This window comes from Phocoena sinus, chromosome 18 (assembly GCF_008692025.1).
Source record: "Phocoena sinus isolate mPhoSin1 chromosome 18, mPhoSin1.pri, whole genome shotgun sequence".
Taxonomy (NCBI): Eukaryota; Metazoa; Chordata; class Mammalia; order Artiodactyla; family Phocoenidae; genus Phocoena; species Phocoena sinus.
This window is the reverse complement of record NC_045780.1, coordinates 51,204,416-51,225,608: the sequence shown is the minus strand read 5'-3', so window position 1 is coordinate 51,225,608 and position 21,193 is coordinate 51,204,416. Positions and strand designations below refer to the sequence as shown.

The following is a 21,193-nucleotide window of genomic DNA, read 5'->3' as shown; positions in this document are numbered from 1 at the left end:
GCTACTGAAGAGTGAAGCTGGAGCATTTTTTTCCTTCCAAATTGTTCTCAGCGACCAAGCTTGTTTTAAGATGCTCTCGGCCACCAATTTTGTTTTTTACATGCATTATTGTACAAATCCGGGAAACAAACTCAGACTCTTGACTTTGATCACATTTTCAGCAGTCTTGATGTTTCTGATAATGTACATGCTTCCTGTGTTTATAGTCTTGTGTAGCATTAGTACAATATTAACCTTTTAAATGAAACTAACAATATCAGTCATTGTCCTCTTACAAACACTTTATGGTTTCTGCCTGTTATTTGCTACACCAGTGCTGATGGCTTCCTTTAAAAAAAAAACTACTTAAAGATAGAGTAGAAAAAATGTAAATCTGATAAGAGTTCAGAAAATTGTAGTCCCAGGTTTGCAATTTCAAGTGGAGAAGAGCGGCAAAATCTGTGATCATAGGGATAAAAGATGAAGCCATGGTCTTATATGGTCATAGATAAGAGAGATGCTTTTGAGAAATGAGCATGATATCAACCACAAAGACTAAAAAAATACTATGCATGTGTTTCACTAATAAAATGGGCAAAGTCAGGATTTGCCGTAGTTCAATGTTATTATTTGAGGGTGACTGTGTCCTCAACTCCTGTCTAGCCAATTCTGACACCCAACCCGCCCAATGCTCCCGCCACTCTCCTCCACGCCAACTGCCCGCCCTCCCTCCCAACACGAACGCGCACACACACCCAGCCCGGCCAGAAGATAAAGCTAAGATGGCAGCGCGGAAAGTACTGGAGCCGCGCTCAGTGTGGCCGGAAAAACAAAAGCAAAGACCTCTGTACATTTCTTCATTCTGCACATTTCTCTGAATAATAAGAGCCCCCTGCCCCCCTGCCCAACACAAGGCATTCTGCAGTAGTGCGCGCAGTATTGGCGGCAGGGGACGCTTGCTTTTAAACATTTCGAGAAATCCACTTCTCCCGTTTGCAGCGGTGGTTCAGGTGACCCTCGCGACTTGCCTTGGGGACCACCCTCCCCTTCAAGTCGCCTAGACAGTGGAATCAAGGGTGAGTCCAAGCGCCCTCTCCTTCCCGGCTTGCGCCCCATGCCCTGCCACCCCACGGAGCCTTCCAAGGTGCCCAGCTGCCAAAGCAGAGGAGTAGCAGTCGCAGTGACCCGGGAGCGCACAGTGCGGAGGCAGGAAGAGGAGGAGGAGGAGAAAAAACGCTGCATTGCTACAATTTAGAGTAAAGCGGCCGCTACCGCTGCCGTGGAAGGAAACGCTGCCAACCGCAAGAGAAACGCCACCCTCGGATACCTAAGTGAGCATGTGTGCGACTCTGCGCACGCCTAGTTGCGCCCCTCAATGACAACGGGTTTCTTAGAAATTTATCCAGCTACCGGGTTTTGTGTGTACCCAGAAGGCTCGGGCAGGGGCCTGTCTGGGACTGAAGGGTATCAAAAGGACCAAAGGGGAATTCAGGACTGGGTAAGGGGGTACTTGGGGAGACAAGTGCTCCAGGTCAGTGTCCACTAGAAACTCTAAACGGGCAATGACTGCACATGCCACCACCTAAGCCTGAGCTGGAAATGTTCCTCTGTGCCGGCAACATTTATTCATTGACATATTCATTCATTCAACCAGTATCTACTTCCCTCCTGCTTAGGGCAAGAGTCTGCGCTAGGAGTTGGGAACGTGATGGGGGAACAGACACAAGCATAATTCCAGTCCTCATGTTTTGCTTTGTGTGTAACCATCTGTGAAAAGCCGTGTGACAAGGTGGCTGTCCTAGACGCTTGAAGCCCTCCCACAGTCCACAGTCCACAGAAGTATTATTTTGACCATTTTTCAGAGGATGAAACTTGCCCAAAGACATACAAGTATCAGAGTCAGGATCCAAACCCCTCCTCCTTTTGGGGGCCTCTCTGGCTCCTGCAACAGCTACAGCCCTTAGAGCTGCTAAGAGTTCGGGCCTTTAACTCCACCAGCCTTTAGCGGCCTCCATACCTGTGTATTGGCTCTCCTCCCGGAGTTGGGGGAGGGGGGAGGGGGCGCGGGGACGGGGCGGTTTCTCTTCGACACAGGTGTGTAACTGTGCAGAAGCATGAGGATAGGAATTTCGCCCAACAAATACTTACTGGCTATCTACCATACAGGAGGTTCTAGACAGGGGCTGAGGAAGACACCAAGGTAAACAATAAGCTCTGAAGGAGCTTATAAGATAGTTGGGGAAACAAGTTTCCTTGTCTTCAAAAAAGACAACTTTTTAAAATAAAAATGACATCCATTTATTATTCAGAGCCCCAGATAAATGCACTCCTTCAGCACTCTCTCCCCGCAAAAACTAGAATTAGTTTAATTTACTTCCCCACTCCTTGTTTGTACTTCTCTAAACAGTAAACAGGGCTTGATTTTTTTTTTCCCCTAAAGCAGGACATTTAAAGAGGCTTAAGAGCCAGTAAGTATATAAAGGATATAGCACTGGGATGATAGGACTTAAAAATGACTTTGCCAGGACTATTGGGCAAACTCTTCAAATTCAGAATCAAAAGGATAAAACTTAATAGGAATCAGGGTGCACTGGCGCATACATTTCTACGGCATTTACTTAGAAGGAGCTGGTAGAATAGCTTGGAACAGGGGACTCAGCAAATATTACATTTTTAAGCATAACAGTGATAAGATCTTTGATAGATATGGCATTTTCAGATGTTACACAGTCAGTCACAACTAGTTTCAGGTCATATTCAAGAATTATCTTTAGTAATGTAAGTCAGGGAGTAAAAAGATAAGCCATGAAGTGACCACTGTGAAGAGATAAGAGTGCCCTCTTAGGGTGAGCGTGGAGTCAAAAAAAAAAAAGAATATTTAAGAAAAGTACTGTTGCATTAAGATTTAGCGCTGACATAAACGTTACAAACAAGAATTTTGGAATGCCTCTGACTTGTGAATACTCTCATACCTGGGAATTCTACTTTCACAGAAAAAAAAAAAGAATGCGCTAAATTACTCCCTGTCTTTCGTAAGTAAAAACTATTTTAAACAGACTTAAATCCTAATGATAAAAATTCCAAACTAAGATCGCCAAAGGGACTTCTAATTCGCCGGGGCTCCTCTGCCTAGAATTCTGAGTTCAACCAGCGCCATTCACAGTACATCTTCCGCTGGCAGCACACACTTTGGGGAACGGTAGCAGGAGTGCGTACCGTCAACCTCTGGCGGTGGGCACGGGGGCCTCTATCTTTCAGGTCCCAGTTCTCACACCTGGAGGGAACCCAGTACCTGAAGCCGACTGGCTGTAGCTGACAGCCTCCCCAGCACTTTCCTTACTCTTCCTCAAGTTGCTAGTAAAACCCGGAGAAGCGGCCTTCTTACAGATCCGGCCCGACTCTCAGGCCTCACGCCCAGAGGCCTGAGGCAGAGGGAGTGGTAGCGGAGAGGGGGTGGGGAGGGAGCGGGGCCGAAGTGACTGAGCATGTGCGAGGAGGGGCGCATGCCCAGTGCGGCCGGCAGCTTCCCATTGCGGGTGGCTCAGGCGGTGGCAGCGGTGGTGGCGGCGGCGGCGGCGGCGGCGGCGGCGGCGGCGGCGGCGGCGGCGGCGGCGGCGGCGGCAGCAGCAGCGGCGGCACCGCCTCCTCCTCATACTCCCGGGGTGGCGAGGTTAGATGAGCGGCCCCAGTAGTGGTGAGGGCAGCGCGGGGGGAGGAAGGAAAAGAAGGAGGAGGAGGAGGTCTCTGTCTTTGTAGTCTCCCTGCTGCGGAGCGAGAGGCCGCCGCCGGAGCCGTCGTCGTTGGAAAAGGGCTGTGTGTGCGCGCGCGTGTCTGCCTGCCCGTCCCGCGGGGACGAGGCGGCGGCGGCTGCAAGGATGATGATGTGCGCAGCGACTGCCTCTCCCGCCGCCGCCTCTTCGGGGGCCGGTGGGGACGGATTCTTCCCTGCCGCCACCATCTCTTCTTCCCCGGCGCCGGGGGCGCTGTTCATGCCGGTTTCCGAGGGCTCCTTGGCGGCCACGGGCTGGGGCTCGGGCTGCCGGCCGCGGACTCCCGGGGTCACTACCAGCTGCTGCTGTCAGGCCGGGCGCTGGCCGACCGCTACCGGAGGATTTACACAGCTGCGCTCAGTGACAGGGACCAGGGGGGTAGCAGCGCTGGACACCCGGCCTCCAGGTGCGTCTCCGGGTGCCCTTCGTTGCGCCACATGCTGCATGTGCGCCCGTGTGTGTGTGTCTGTCTGTCTACATACGTATTTACTGAGCTGTCTTTCAGCAAGCGCTTGATGCTAGGTGGTAGAATCACTTATTGAGATAGGAGGGTGCGGTGGCGGCAGTTTCTGTTCTAAGTGTGTGTAACTGTCTTTGTAGGGGGCAAGAGAGGGTGGGAGGGGAGCTTGTGATGCTAGAAATGGTGGTGGTGCGGGTCGGTTATGACACGTGTATGTGTATTGTTGAAGGAGGAGGGATGAGCAGAGGGTAATGCACCAAGAGAATTTGCAAGAGCGATGAGGGAAGTGTTGTTCCCAGTGTCTCTGCCGCAATGGTATTTGCACGTATTTCTCATAACCCCTCCCCCCACCCCTTCATGACATTCCATCCTCACCTCTCCGCCTACCTTAAAAAAAAATCTGCCTTTCACTGGGGGGGCGATGGTATCCGTTAAGGATAATGTCATATATATAGGATGAGTTTTAGATAATCAGCCTGTAGGATAAGGCATGGGGTTTCAATTTAAGAGATTTATGCGAAAGGGATGCAGTTGGAGGTTTAGGTGGCTGTGAAAGCTGTCTGATACAGATTTTTAGAGCTGTACTTTGATAAGTGGACCTTTTGGTCCTCTAGAGATGTGGTTGCAGCAGTGCTTGTGTTCTGTTGTCCCATCGGCCATTTCCCTTCATCTTCTGTTCTATTTCCTCTGCCACTTTTCAGCTTTAGAGTGCAGGAGGGTGGTTTATGGGGAAAAGGGGAAACCTGAAGAACTTCAAAATATGACAGCTGGTGTAGTGATCAACTGACACCAACTGGAAAATTTGAGTAGCTCCTAGATCTCTTCCTAGGCTTGGTGCACCTTCAGCTCCCGCGATGGAGGAGATGTTAAACCACTTTCATTTTCTTAAAATGTGGGTGTCTTTTTGCTTAAGGCTCTCCTGTTGTTTTCCTTTCCATGCTCTTACATGCCACATAACTTGAAGGATGGTGACTGACTTGTTTCACCAGCTTACCTTTGGCAGTGGTAATTGGGAGTTGGCTTCATCTTTTTTTTTCTCACACCTTCTTGCAATACATAGGGAAAGCATAGTAAGATTTTGTCAAATAAGTTACAGTTTACTGTATTTATTGAATATGTAGTTTGTTCGGTAATAACCAGATGCCGTTTTCTCTCATTATGAGAGGGGCTAGGCTGTGAGTCAGGTATTTGTGGTTGACCAGTATGTACTGTGGCTCTTATCCACTGCAGAGAGTTGTAAAGATGGAGCTTTCTTCACACGTTTTCTGGGTAAACCACTCTTCTCGTGTGTATAATTGTTTACAGGATTGGAACTTGAATAGTTTTATCATACTGATATAAATGTGTGTAACTAACTACCCTTTGCTATGTAAACTGAAGGCCACAATGGCACGTCTGTTTCTTGCTGATGCTTTTGAAAATAGCACAAAAATCTCAATAGACTGTTTGCTCTAATGATTAGGTATAATTTGGAGCTGTGAGTCTGTATATTATGGCACCATAGGTACATCTTTACAAACTCCTCTCAAAGAATTTGAATTTATTTTGTATGTTGTTTCCAGACTTATGCAATAATTTGTGACTGGTATGTTCCCTGTTTTAACTCTGTACTACTATACTTGTGTAATAATACAGTTTCTGTGTATTTAGAACTGTATAAACAGTTTTAGACAAAATTAATATAGATTAACCACATATATAAAGTCTATGAATGATTTTTAGTCTTTGGTCAATTTTTGTACAAGCTGTCAATTAAAATTAGTGAAGAATTAATTCAAGTACTGTATTTCAAGAAGTACTAATGGAAACGAGCCTTAAGTTGTGTGATATTGCCTTCTAGTGCTTGTTCAGAACATGATTGTTTATTATACTTCACATTATTTTTTCTAAGTTTGGCCTGCAGCTATTCTTTATTGAGGGTTTGCTTAAGAATTCAGTCACATTTCTTATTAACTATGAATGGGGAAATTGGAGCTGGGATTTCGGTTCTGACTGAATGATGTAATTATTTGTATGGGGCACTAGTTGAGTTAGAGGAGAAGATGAAATGTTTCAGAGACAGAGAATGGAGCAAGAATAGAGGGTGAAATTCTAGTGAGAATCAAGTTTAAAGCTTGATTCTCTCTAGTGAGAGAAAGGAGACAGTGAAGGAAGCTGAAAAAAGATTTAAAAAATTAAGAAGAGAACTGTGGGACAGTGGCACCTCCGGTCCTAAGAAAGTGGATTGAAAGTCCTCGACAGGGATAGATGTTGAAGAAAGTGAGAACACTTTCCAGGTCGCTGATGACTTTTGAGGAAGTGGTCAAGATTCTGTGGAAGAGAGATGTGGCTGCGGAGTCAATGGGATATTTTGGGGTAATGGGGAGATGGTTGAGGGAAGGATATTTGAGTATGGGAGGGTGGGTGGGAAACATTCAGTAAGTGGAGAAGGAGAAATTAAAGAAGTTAGAGAGAGGCTAAATGATGGTGAGAAGTCTAAGGGAGATCTCGGGGACAGGTTTAACATGACAGGTGGAGAGGTTAGCCACTAAAAAAAACGTTAGGAGCTAGTCATCCTTTAGTGTAGAAGGGGAGGGTAAATCTAAAGACTAGGAGTTTATTAAGAACTGTATCCTATTCGTTTTGGTAATCCCAGTGTCTAGCACAATTTTTGGCATCTGTTCTGTAAATATCCAGTGCCTACTGTGTGCCAGGCACTGTTTTAGGTGCTGAAGCTGTAACAGTGAGCAGGATAGACTAGGTCTCTACTCTGTTTGGAACTTCCACTCCAATGGGGAGAAATAAGCAACTGATCATTTCAGGTAGTGATAAGTAACCAGGAAGGAAATGAACCCAGTTGCACGTGATAGATGATTTGTAGTTGGCGGGGGCTGGGGGTGTATTTTAGGTAGGGTGGTCAGGATGGGTCTCTTTGTGAGTTGGCACTTAAGTTGAGTCATAATGATTAGAAGGCAGAACTAGAGGAATGGTGTTCTAGGAAAATATAGTCTCTGACGCAGAAACAAGGTTGTGTTCAAGGAATGAAAACAAGGCGAGTGAGTTATCAGTCAGTGTTGAATAAATTAATTACTGTGGATTATGTTTTAGGTGTAGGTAGAGAAGTTAAGGGATGGCAGCCTAATGGTGTCAGTGACTTTGATGGCCTTGCAGTGAATGCCTAGATTCTGAAGCTGGACTGGTTTTAGATCCTGGCTTTGCCACTTTTTAGCTGTGTGACCTTGGGTGCATTACATAACTCCTATACCTCAGTTTTTTGCTTAAAAAATATTTTTGAGATATAATTGGCATATACCATTCTATCAGTTGTAGGTGTACAACATAACCATTCCATATTTTGAGAAATGACTACCACATAAAGTCAAGTTAACATCCATCATCACACATAGTTGAAAGTTTTTTTTTCTTGAGGTGAGAGCTTTTGAGATCTACTCTCTTAGCAACTTTCAAATATACAGTCTAGTATTATTAACTATAGTCACCATGCTGTACATTACATCCGCATGACTTATTTATTTTATAACTGGAAGTTTTTCTTTGTACCTTTCAACTCCCTTTGCCCATTTTGCCCATCTCCCACCCCCTGCGTCTGGCAAACATGAATCTCTCCTCTGTATCTATAAGTTCAGTTTTGTGTTTTGTTTTTTTTTTTTTAGATTTCACTTATAAGTGAGATCATATGGTATATGTGTCTTTCTCTGTCTGACTTATTTCACTTACCATAATGCCCTCAAGATCCATTCTTGGTGTTGCAAATGGCAAGATTTCCCTCTTTTTTATGGCTGAATAATATCCCATTTATATATATCACACCTTCTTTATTCATCCATCAGTGGACATTTAGGTGGCTTCTTGGGTATTGTAAATAATGCTGCAGTGAGCATAGGGGTGCAGATATCTTTTCAAGTTAGTGTTTTCATTTCCTTTGAGTATATTCTCAGAAGTGAAATTGCTGGATCATATGGTAGTTCTATTTTTAATTTTTTTGAAGATCCTCCCTATTGTTTTCCGTAGTGGCTGCATCAATTTACATTCCCACCAACAGTGCGTAAGAGTTCCCTTTTCTCCTATCCTTGCCAGTACTTCTTATTTCTTGTCTTTTTGATAATAGTCATTCTAACAGTGTAAAGTGATATTTCATTGTAGTTTGATTTGCATTTTCCTAGTGATTAGTGATGTTGAGCATCTTTTCATGTACCTGTTGGCCATTCATGTATCTTTTTTTTGGAAAAATGTTTATTCAGAGCCGTTTCCATTTTCTGAATTGGATTGTTTGTGTCTTTTGTTTGTTTTTGTTGATTTTTGATATTGAGGTGTGTGAGTTCTTAATTTTAGATACTGACTCCTTACCAGTAGTATATGGTTTGCGAGTATTTTCTCCCATTTGGTAGGTTGCCTTTCTTTTTGTTGCTTTCCTTTGCTGTGCAGAAGCTTTTTAGTTTGATGTAGTCCCACTTGTTTTGTTTTGCTTTTCTTTATGCCTCAGTTTTCTTCTATGTTAGAATTGGGAATAATAATACTAATGAGGATTGTATTGTAGATTGAATGAATCTGTATATGTAAAGTGCTTGGCACATTAAGTGCTAATAAATATTAATTAATGATTACTGAGAGTGAAGGGGCAGATGGAGTTTGGGGACTTAAAGAGAAGGCAGAGATCATTGTCTTATTCTTTTATGTTTTGGTCTCAATGACTGTGTGAATGTGGGAATAACTATTTCATTTATTCAGTGACTGAATAAATATATTTTTGTAGGAATGAATCAGTCAAAGTTGGAACATTTGCTTGAGGAAAGGGATTGTTAGGAAATGAATAAAAGAATGTTTGATCAGTTCTTAGTGGGAATGGTAGTACAGCATTGATTGCATTTGGGAAGAACCCATAGCATGGTGGCTAAATCTGCTCTGGAGTCAGACCATCTTAGTATTTCAGTTCTGCTTTTTTCTGTCTTAAAATGGGTAAGTTAATTAGCATTTCCATGTCTGTTTCTTTACTTGTATCCTTATAGGGCTATTGAAAGGACATTGTGTCTGAACATTGTTAAGTGCTCATTAAGTGTTAGCTGCTGTTGGTGGTGGTCATGGTATTACTATTACTACTACTACTGTTATTATTATTAAAATCACATATTTAAAATTCCAGTCAGCATGATGTTGTAAGCTTTTCCACTCAGAAGAGAAATGAAAAAACTGCTAGTTGATTCAAGGTTGAAGTGTGCCTGGAGGTCTAAGAAAAAAGAAAGTGAAGGTTTTGGTGACAAAGATTGAACATATGGTAAAAAGGAAAGTGATGCCAGGAGGGAACTGATAGACTGGGAGATAAAGACAGTCAGGGTATCTGGGCTGAAGTGGTAGAAGAACAGCGTTAGTGGAAACAATAGAGTGGACTGTGGTTAAAATGGGAAATGGCTTTTCTTCTCCAAGCTAAACCCACTTACTTCCTTCAGCTTCTTTATCTCTTTCTTGTTAGAAATGCTATTTGAGCCCATCCTTCAGATGCATGGAATTTCGGTTAGAAGAGGTTAATCCATCAAAGATTCCGGGATTAATACTTGGTGCTAACCATTGGCACTATAAAGATTTGTAAGACAGTTTCTACGTTGAGTTTATTGTCTGGATGGGTGTGAAAGGTACAAAGGCAGGTACTTAGAAAGTGTTAAATGAAATGACTAAGAAGCATAGCCTATTGTGACCAAGGGATGGCATTCTGAGCTGGTACAAAAGCATGAGCAAGAGGTGAGAAAGCACAGTTTGTGTGTAGGTAATGGTAAGAATTCTGTTAGAGCTAGAATGTAGGTGTTATGAGGGAGAACAGTGGAATTCAGTCTGGAAGTGGAGGCTTTGGTCAGAGGGTATGGCAGCTTGAACTGCCAGGTAAGAGTTAGATTTTTATTCAGGAGACACTGATGGTTTTTGAGTTATGAAGAGGCATTATTGTAGGAGTGTTTTAGTAAGTGATATAGGATCGAATCAGTATATTTGTGGATAGGTAGTAATTTGCTTCATATAGCTGTTACATCTATGGAATCCTATATAAACACATTTTAAGGCAAAAATTGCTCTGTTGCATATTAGCAAGTAGAAATATGAAATGAATTCGTTTCTTAGATCAAGATAAAGAAGATCTTGCCTTTGGGCTAAAAAAGAAATTAAAAATGTTAATTTAAAAATAGTTTTTCCATTTTAAAAAATCGTCAGAATAGTCTCACTTTTTCATTCAAGAATAGATTAAATATTCAGGTTTTGGGGGGAGGGGACAGGTTAATCAAGGTTTAATTTACATATAATAAAATTCACCCTTTTTAAGTGTCCATTTGAAGAGTCTCCGAACCATCACAGTCAAGTATAGAATATTTCCATCATTCTAAAAAGTTTCTTTAGTTAATGCCCTTTTCCTACCCCTAGCCACTGGCCACCACAGACCAGTTTTCTGTCACTAATATTTTACCTTTTCTAGAATGTCTTATAAAACTAGCTCCTTAAGGACAGGACCCCAGATACTGTTCCCCTTTATGTCATCTATCCCCATATTTCCTGTAAATGGAAGCTAGGCTTTAAAGCTTCAATAGGTTTCGGTTTAAACATTTTTTGGCAAGAATATTTTGTATATAATGCTGAGTACTGCACATTACATCCCATCCAGAGGTTTTCAGGTTGTCTCATTGTTTAATAATGCTCAGTCTAGTTACTTGAATTACTTGGATGAGATGGTACCCCACTAGGTCTCCTTTCTGTAAATGTATGCTTCTTCCATTTGCATTAGGCAGGTAATCATGGGTAATAACTTCGGCACACTGTGAATATCTTCCACCTAACGGTTTTAGCATCTTTTGATAATCCTTGACTGAGTCAATAATTTCATTAGGGGCTTCAAAATGATGATTTTTATATTTCTGTTAAAATAGAATTTAGTAGCTGTTGCTCTTCTGCAAAGAAGAGTTTTCCCTTATCAACTGGTGGTAAACTTAGTTCCTCCTAAGAAAGCAGGGTAAATGATTCATTTTCTCCCCTCATTAGCCCATTTGGTATAATAGTCTAGCAGTGGTGTGGTGGTTTTCTCTAGTTCATCACCCATGTCCTTCCACTCAGTTACAAGTTCCCCTAGCCACTGAGAATATTGGCAGCTAAAACTGATTGCAACTGAGTCTCTCCAGGCATTGCTGTGAGCCAACAGACCTGCTTTCCTCAAAGTCTTGCATTTTCTTCAGGATCAGCCTGCATCCAATGCCTATTCTGTGTGGGGTGTGAATGCCTGGCCCTTTTGCCCTAAGGTAGGACAACTTTGAAGATCCATCGCAACTCCAGAGCTCCCCATGGATTGGCTGAGGCCCTTCCTGTGACTGCATTTCAATTCAACTGCTTCCTCTGTTTAGTCTCACTTCCTTTACTCTCCCACAGGCGTTGATTTGGAGGGCATTCCCCAGTACTTCGATTGTGCAGATCTTCATTTCAGAGCCTTTTTTCTTCCAAGACAGTTGTGGTATCAGCAGTGGTCTGAGGAAGTAGTCTTCAAAATGGAATTTTGGAGCTAGATTATCTGCTGGCTGGCTAGCAGTAAGGACCCCCGCTACTGGTGTAGATGGAGCACTGATACTGATAACCCTTTGCATGCACTGTAGCTGTGCACCTGTTAAAACTTTTCAGTGGTGGCAAATTGGAATGGCATTCCTGTAGAAGAAAAAAGTATTTGTGGGTACAGTATCTTAGGCTTTTGAGACATTTAGGGAAGTTATTAATTATATGGACGGTGTAGTCAGATGGCTGTTTGGTGAGTGACATAGGTGGAGAAAGACAATGAAAGCCTGAAGGTAATTGGGGCAAAATGAGAAAGTTAGGTAATTTCTTTCTTTGGTATCATGTAAAGAAACTCATCTTCTGCAGTAGGAGGAAAGAAAAACTAAGGATTAGGCCCAAGATTTAACAAGGGTAGCAGAGCTCCAGGCAGGTTGATTTCTCAGCAAGTCTGCTAAGCCAGTGTGCTGTCCTCTGGTTAGGAAGGAATGAGACCCTGGCTTTAAGATGGGACGTCTGAGTTGATGCACTGGAAAACCTTGAACCCCAAATTCCTCTGAACCCTCTGAGCCTACAGAAGTGACCTTCTTCTCCTGTCTAGAGGGTAGTTACTTGAAGATTATGCTGCCCCTGCTACCCCCATCTATTCTCCTCTCCCCTGCTGTCTATCACCAAACCAATAACTAACTAGAGTTAAGTCACAACAAAGCCTACTGAGAGGTGCTGGGTCTGCTGAGGGAGGAGAGAGACTGCGGTGCCACATATACGCACGCACGCGCGCCACACACAGATTGATTCCCAGACTGCACTGAGGCACCCCCAAACACCCCAGCAGACACACAAGAATACCATGGGATATTTCAGAATTTTAAAGGAAACACAGAAATGTCTGTCACAAACTACTAACTTGAGGTAGTTCACGGTTTCTACATTAGATCCTGTTGCACTCCTTTTGATGATGTCATATCTTTTTTTTTTTGCGGTACGCGGGCCTCTCACTGTTGTGGCCTCTCCCATTGCGGAGCACAGGCTCTGGACGCGCAGGCTCAGCGGCCATGGCTCACGGGTCCAGCCGCTGCGCGGCATGTGGGATCTTCCCGGACCGGGTCACAAACCCGTGTCCCCTGCATCGGCAGGCGGACTCTCAACCACTGCGCCACCAGGGAAGCCCATGATGATGTCATATCTTTTTAAAGTTGAATTTTTGGTTGTTGCTGTGATACAACAAAGCACTGCACAGAAATCAGTGTGGAAGAGAAGAGGAGGGTGACGTGTTTAATCTGCACAAGTTTGAGAAGTTGTGCAGTACTCAGAATGTGCAGTGTCCTATTATTAAGTAATTGTGGTTAAGGTGAGATATAAATATTTTTCTTTAAGTTTATGTGTATTAATTTTTCAAATGGCTACTAAGTTGTTAGAATGTAAATTCTTATTAATTATTTGGATCTCATTACATAATAAGCCCTACTGTTACGTTATTCCATTTGGCCTACAAGGGTTATGGAAAAATTACTGATGATGGCTATGCAAGGGCCCAGTAATGGATTTATGTTCATCAGTGCTGATCTAGCAACTGAACTGATGAATGTCCAGCCTGACAATAGCAGAGACTAACTTTCCTTCAAGGATACCAACCAGTCCTTGTGCCTTGGAAAGGACCGTGATTCATTTTGACTGGATTTGATGCATATTCTGTGTTATGAGTTTCCCTTTGCAACTTGCCGGGGCTCCGTCAGTGCCCATATTTGGGGGCTTACAGAGTGATCCATCAGCACAGGGTGCCACATAATATCATTTCAGAGTAAGGGACCCACTTTATAGCAAATGAATCCCACAGATCCATTTGTCCTGTTGTGCACCATAACTGCCCAGAAGCTGCTGACCTGATAGATAGTAAGACAGTCTTTTTTTTTTTTTTTTGCGGTACACGGGCCTCTCACTGTTGTGGCCTCTCCCGTTGCGGAACACAGGCTCCGGACGCGCAGGCTCAGCGGCCATGGCTCACGGGCCCAGCCGCTCCGTGGCATGTGGGAGCCTCCCAGACCGGGGCACGAACCCGTGTCCCCTGCATCGGCAGGCGGACTTTCAACCACTGCGCCACCAGGGAAGCCCCCGTAAGACAGTCTTTTGATGGCACAACTGATGATGAGCGTAAGGTCCTATCCTTCAGTGTTCCTAGTAGGAAGAACACATGGAAATTGGGATGCCTCCACTTAGCATCACTGTCAGTGATCCACTGGGGACTTTATGCTTCCCATCTCTGTAGCTCTGAGCACTGGGGGTTAAAAGGTCCTGGTTCTCCGAAGGGAAACATTTTCAACAGAGACACTGTAAGAGTCCTGTTATACTTTAAGACACTGCTACTGGTGGGATTTGGTGCTTCTTTTCCAAGATAAGGAGTCACCATTTTGACAGGGCTAATGTACCTGATCATCTGAAGGAGGTAGGGCTGCTGTTATGCAACGGAACATGGAGTTTGGCACACAGGTGATACACTGGGTGTCTATTGGTACTTTCTTTTCCAACTTGAATGGTAGATGGACATGAGAAAGGCCTGATGGCCACCTCACAGGATCAGCCAACTGGACCAGGAGAAATTCTAGCCAAAGATGAAGGGAATCCAGAATGACTAGCAGAGAAGAGGTTGTGACTATAAGTTTTGACCTTGAAACCATCTGAAACCAGTGGTGGAGGCTGTAGTTTGTCCTACTTTACTTCCTCTGGAAAGTTTCTCCAGGAAATGAGACTAACCAGAATTCTGCAGGAACATTGTCCAGAATTTATTTGAAGCAAGTAAATGCTAGTAGTATAATAGGTGACCTGTAGTGAATGCTGTGGATTAATTTTAACTGTTTTATAGATTCTCTGGGATGTTCTGTAAAATCATATCATCATTCTTTCTGATCTCCAGATACCTCTGTGCTCCCCCAACCTTTATTCCAATGACAAGAACCTTTCTACTTCTGTTCAGTGTTGAATAGAAGTGAAAGTTGCATCCTTCCTTGTTCCTAATGTGAGGGAGAAACAATGACAAAGTAATCTCTTGTCTTTCACTATTAGCTGTAGATATTTTGATGGCCTTTGCCAATTTGAGGAAGTTCTTTACTATTCCTATTTTGCTTATGGTTTTTATCATAAATGTGTATTGAATTTTGTCAAATGCTTTTTCTGCATTTATCAATATGATCATATATTAAGAGAATAAAAGGAAAAATTAAATTAATTAATTTTGAATGGTAAGTCAACCTTGCATTCCTGGGATAAAACCTCATATGTGATGTATTGTTGACTTTGATTTGCTTTTATTTGTTAAGAATTTTGGGGTTTATATTCACGAAGGATATTGGTCTATAATCTTTTTTTTGGTAATGTCTTTGTCAGGTTTTGGTATTACAGTTATCCTTCTTTCAGAAAACCAGTTGGTTAGTAATCTTCTCTGCATTTTTAAAAAGTTTGCATGAGATTGGTCTTATTTCTTCTTCAATATTTGACAGAACTCACTAGGGGTACCATCTGGTCCTAGACTTTTCTTTGGGGGAGGCTTTTGACAGATTCATTTTCTTTAATAGATACAGGGATATTCAGATTTTTTTGTTATTTCTCATGTGAATTTCAGTAACTTTTTTTTTGAGAAATTTGTCCTTTCATTTAAATTGTTGAAATTTTTGGCATAAAGTTGTTCATAGCATTCTTTTTATTATTCTCTAATGTCTGTGGGGGTCTGTGGGGATAATCCTTTTTTCATTCTTCATGTTTGTGTTTTCTCTTTTTTCCTTGATTAGCTAGAAGTTTGTCATTTTTGTTTATAAGTTCAAAGAATCAACTTTTGGCATTACTGATTTTCTCTAATATTGGTTTATTTTCTATTTCATTGACTTTCCTCTTATTATAATTTACTTCTTTTTTACTTTGCTCTGTTTTTTCTTTTTTAGTTTTTTAAGATGGAATCTTAGGTCATTGATTTTAGATTTTTCTTGTCTTCTAATATAGGTATTTAAAGTGATGGATTTTCATCTAAGCACTTCTTTAGTTGTATCCCACAAATTTTTATATTCAGTATATTCTTTGTCATTTAACTTAAAATATTTTCTAATTTTCTTTGTAATTTCCTCTTTGATTCATGCCTTGCTTAGAATTATTTTATTTAACCCTCATATATTTGATTTTTTTAATGTATATTATTATTACTTTCCAATGGACGTTTTATATAATTTCAGTCTTTTAAAATTTATTGAGATACGCATTATCTCCCAGGATATGGTCTACATTCGTGATTAGACCATGTGCACTTGAAAAGAATATGTGTTCTGCCATTTTTGCATGTAGAGTTCTATTAATGTCATATAGTTAAAGTTGGTTGATAGTGTTGTTCGGCTCTTTTATGTCTACACTCATTTTTTGTCTAGTTCTATCAGTTGCTGAAAAGGGGTATTAAAAATATCCCATTGTAACTGTGGATTTGTCTTTGTCCCTGTAATTTTGTCAGTTTTAGCTTCATATATTTGGGGCTTTGCTATTATGTACATGTATTTGTATAACTGTTAAAACCTCCTGATAAATTATTCTTTTATTTCATTATGATACATGTTTCTTTATCTCCAGTAAGACTCTTTGTCTTGAAATTACTTTATCTGATATTAAAATAGCCTGTTCAGACTTCTTAGGCTTACTGTTTGCCTGGTAAATTTATTTCTGTCCATTTACTTTTGATCTATCTATGTTTTTTTTTTTTTTTTTTTTTTTTTGCGATACACGGGCCTCTCACTGTTGTGGCCTCTCCCATTGCGGAGCACAGGCTCCGGATGCGCAGGCTCAGCGGCCATGGCTCACGGGCCCAGCCACTCCGCAGCATGTGGGATCTTCCCGGACCGGGGCACGAACGCGTGTCCCTTGCATTGGCAGGCGGACTCTCAACCACTGCGCCACCAGGGAAGCCCTGCTTTTTTTTTTTTTTTTTTTAATTCTATTCTGTCAATCTTTACCTTTTATTTGGAGAGTTTAGACCATTAATATTTAATGTAATTAATTATTGATATAGTTGACTTTAGGTCTACCATTTTATTGTCTTCTCTTTCCCTCTTTGTTTTTCATTCCTCTCTTACTCCTTTTCTACCTTCTCTTTAGATTATTCTTTAGTATTCCGTTTTAATGTAGCTATTGGACTTTTTGGCTATATCTTTTTGTATTAATTTTTAATGCCCTAGGGATTACAATATAGATAACCTACCCTTTCACAACCTACTTAGAGTTACTATTGTACTGCTTCACTTAAAATAGAGAAACCTTACAAACACACAGATGATTTTTTTTCCCCTCTGCTACATCCCACTCCCTCCTTTATGTTACAGCTCTTATGTATGTTATGGCTGCACACTTTGAAAACCTCACTATGCAGTATTATAATTTTTGCTGTCAACAGTCATACATATTTTAAAGAAATTAAAGGAAAAAAATATGTTTACCTGTATATTTATTATTTCTGTTATTCTTCCTTCATTCCTGAAGATGCTACATTTCCTTTCAGGTTAAAGGACTTACTTTAGCATTTCTTATAAACTAGTCTACTAGGGATAAACTCTCTTTTTTTTCCCTTCCTCTGAGAATGTCTTTATTTTGCTTTCATTTTTAAAGGATGTTTTAGGGGAACATAGACTTCTGAGTAAAAGCTTATTTCCTTTTAGCATTTTCATGATGTTGTTCCACTGTCTTTTCACCATTATGATTTCTGATGACAAACCTTTGGTAATTCAAATTTTATTTCCCTTTATGTAGTATGTCATTTTTCTTTATCTGCTTTCAAGAATTTTTTTGTTTTTGTTCTTCAGCAGTTAGATTTGTTGTATCTAGTCTTTATTTTCTTTGAGTTTCTCCTCTTTGCAAAATGCTCAGCTTCTTGAATCTATAAATTTGTCTTTTACCAAATTTGGGATGCTTTCTGCCATTGTTTCTTAAAATATTCTGCTCTAGTTTCTGTCTTTTTCCCCGCTGAGATTCCAATGACAAAACTTTTGAGATTGTCCCACAAGTCTCTGACTGTTTTTTCTATTGTCAATTTGTTTCTTCTTTGTTCTTCAGGTTGGATAATTTTTATTGATCCATTTTCAAGTTCACAGACTCTTTTCTCTCTCATCTTCATTCATTTATTGAGCTGATCCAGGTGAATTTTATTTCACATACTGCATTGTTCAGTTTTTAAATTTACATTTGGCTCATTTTTTAAATAATTTCTCTTTGTCTTCTGAGAATTTTTTCCTGTTCAGTTCAACTGTGTTTGCCTTTACTTCATGGAGCATATTTATAATAGTTGCTTTAAGGTACTGTTGGATAATTATAACATGTGGATCATTTCAGGGTTGGCATCTGTTAATTGTTTCTTCCCTTGAAATTTATCACATTTTCTTTTTGCATTGCGAACATTTTGGATTGTATCTTGTACATTATGAGTGTTTGTTTTGAAAACTCTGGGTCTTACCATAATTCTCTGGAGTGTTGATCTTTGTTTCTTTTAGCCGACTCTCAACCCGTTTAGCTTCAGATTGCAAATTTGGTCTTGCCTTTTGTGGGTGGTGGTTTTTAATTCTCAGAGACTTTGCTATGTTGGTATGGGTTTGTCTCATACCTGTGCAGCTCCAGAGCAAGCCTAAGACTTACGTGGGCTTATAGGCAGGATTAGAGAATCCCTTTCTCCAATCTTTCTCCCTTCCAGGATTTTCTCCACATTCTCCAGCATGCAGGAGCCCCTTTCCCCAATTCCTGTGGCCAGAAAGATAGGGTTTCTCTTGGAGTTTTAACTTCTGTGTTGCTGCTCTCTGTATGCAGTGATTGCTTCCTGGCTTTAGAGCAAAGCTGTTACAGAAAGGAGAAGAAAATAGCCAAGCCGGGAAGCTCACTATCCTGTGGGTCATTTTTCCAAGTTTGACTCCCCTCCACAATATGCTTTTGTTTCCTTTTCAGAGTCCTCAAATAATTTTTTTCTTTCTTTCTTTCTTTCTTTTTTTTTTTTTTTGTATTTTGCCCAAAGTTTATAGTTGTAAACAGTGTGAAAGATAGACTGTATTTGGTTTATGCCACCATACTGGAATCAAAATTCCTTCTCTGGTTGCTTTTAAGATTTTTCTCTTTATTTTTGATTTTTAGCAATTTGACCATGCTCTTCCTAAATATGTTTTTTCTTAGTGTGTGTTTATCATGTGTTTGGTGTTCATTGAACTCCTTAGATATGTGTGATATAATTTTTGTTTAATTTCACACATTATGCCTTTACTTCCTCCAATATTATTTCAAACCTAGTCTCTCTCATTTCCTTCTGGGAATCCACTTATACACACATGAGGCTGCTTGATGTTGTCCCATGTTTGAAGGGTCAGCAAACTTGTTCTGTAATGGGCCAGATAGTAAATACTTTAGGCTTTGCAGGCTCTCTAGTCTCCCTTGCAATTATTGCAACTCTGTTGTTACAGCTTGAAAGCAGCCATAGGTAATATTTAAACAAATGAACATGACTGTGTTCTAGTATAATTGTATTACAAAAATAGGTGGCAGGCTAGATTTGGACTGCAGGCCATAGTTTGCTGACTCCTGACGTGTAGACAGTAATAGTTGCTGGAGCTACGTTGTGAATATAGAGGTAAAATCAAAGAAGTGTAAAACACAGATATTGGCAATAACTAAAATGTGGGTGAACTGGACAAATTAGAATAAGGGTGTAGGAGAAGAGACTGAAAGATATGTTAGGACTGTATTACTATGTTCCTGTATTGCTTTATTTGATGACAGAAGTGATAGAGTTAAACTCTCAATTTATAAAAATGTCTATAGCAGTGCTATAAGGGATGAAAAGACATAGATCCCCAAAGCAGGGGTTCCTTTAAAGAAGCAATTGTAGTAGTTCTGACAAGTGATAATAAAACCTGAGAGAAGGCAATGGGAATAGATGAAATAGAACAGATCTGAGAGACATTTTGGTGTTAGAAAGATGATGAAAGAATGACAGGTATAGCAAGTGACTAGATGTCAAATACAGAAATAATAATGCATTTCCTCTAGGTATTAAGGGAGGGAGGAAGAGCTAGTTTCTCAGGAGGCCATTTTTGACACCTTTCTCTCTACATTTTCTTTGTCGGTTACTTCAGTCAGTCCTCAGATTTCAGTAATTACCTAATTGTTTTGGACTTCTTGGTCTGTGGTTTGTAGCTAAAACCTTTTTCTTGGTCTCCTGACCTGTATTTTGAAAAGTCTCCTGCTAGGAGTCTCTCAATCCTGTCTCAAATATATTATGTACAATATATTCAGAGGCTCCTCATGAGCACTTACATACTGACTCTTTTCCTATAGGTCAGCTAAACAGAAGTCTGAGACATCATCTTGAAGTTGGCATTAAGAGATGATAATGACCTATCACTCTCTCACCCCCACTTCCTTTTTTCAGAAGGCTGAGAAAGTCACATTCAGTGGGAAAGTGAATTGAGGTTAGACGGAGAAGGGAGTACAGCATTTAGAAATTAGTGTTTAGAGGGAAAGAAGGAAGATGGTAGCTTGAGGAAGGGGACAAAGAATTAATCTGTCTTTTGGATAAGAGACACTGTAGCAGATGTTCTTAGTGTCCTAGCCATATTTCTTTGGCTTTCATCTCGATATTGTCTACTTACATTTATGAATTTCTGCCTGAGAACTTTCTTACTGGCCATAGAGACATGCTTGGCCTGTGTGCAGGGCAAGCCAGAAATGCCAGGGAGTTAATGCTGTCAGAAAGGCTTTCAGCCACTGATGGATGGGGACGTGGTGGATAAATACCTCATTTTCACATCTCTTCTTTGGGATAACTGAGCTGTGTTCTATACCATCCATTAGAGTTCTCCAGTAGGATCACACTCTGGTTGCCCATCAGGGTAACTGGCTTAATAATACACTCTTTCTTGACTGCCTTCCCTTCCCTATTTCACTTCTGATTTCCCCTATCAGTGTTTTTCCTGGATCACCTCTCAAACAACTACTTGTTCCTGAATCCTTAAATCATGTCTGCTTTTGGGGAAACCCAAACCACAGTAGACACTTTAGCATGGTAATAAAAAGAATAAAATTTGTTTAGCACTTATTAATAGTAAGCATAACTGTAAGTGCCTCATAATCTAATGGGATAAGTCCTATTTTACAGGTGAGCTGACTGAGGCACAGAGCAGTTGATTAACCTTCCCAAGATCACAGAGCTAATAAATGACAGAGCCTGCATTTGAACCTATGCCGTATGTCTCTAAATTCTGTCCTCGTAAGCTGGTAGGCTAAGGGAGAAGAGCAGGAATAATGAGCGAAAAAGAGAGAGTGAGGACAATTAATGGAGGTGGGTGAAAGGAAGGTAAAGGAAGTAGTACATTCTAAGTGACGTCCCTTTCAGCAATTAAGTAGAGGGTTAGATTATGTGCTCTGAGCTAAATGGGTAGTGGTGGGATTTTGAAGTGGCTTGAGAGGTGGTAGATTT

At 41.1% G+C, this 21,193-nt stretch overlaps 1 protein-coding gene across 1 annotated transcript in view; it reads left to right on the top strand.

The window, feature by feature from the left end:
* Positions 1 to 3,553: 3,553 nt before the first annotated feature.
* MYCBP2 (MYC binding protein 2) overlaps positions 3,554 to 21,193 on the top strand; it is a 279,990-nt gene continuing 262,350 nt past the window's right edge. The window contains 2 exon segments of the mRNA XM_032611171.1: positions 3,554 to 3,996; positions 3,999 to 4,155. Of these exon segments, the coding sequence (XP_032467062.1) occupies positions 3,855 to 3,996; positions 3,999 to 4,155 (299 nt within the window). The 5' untranslated portion in view covers positions 3,554 to 3,854.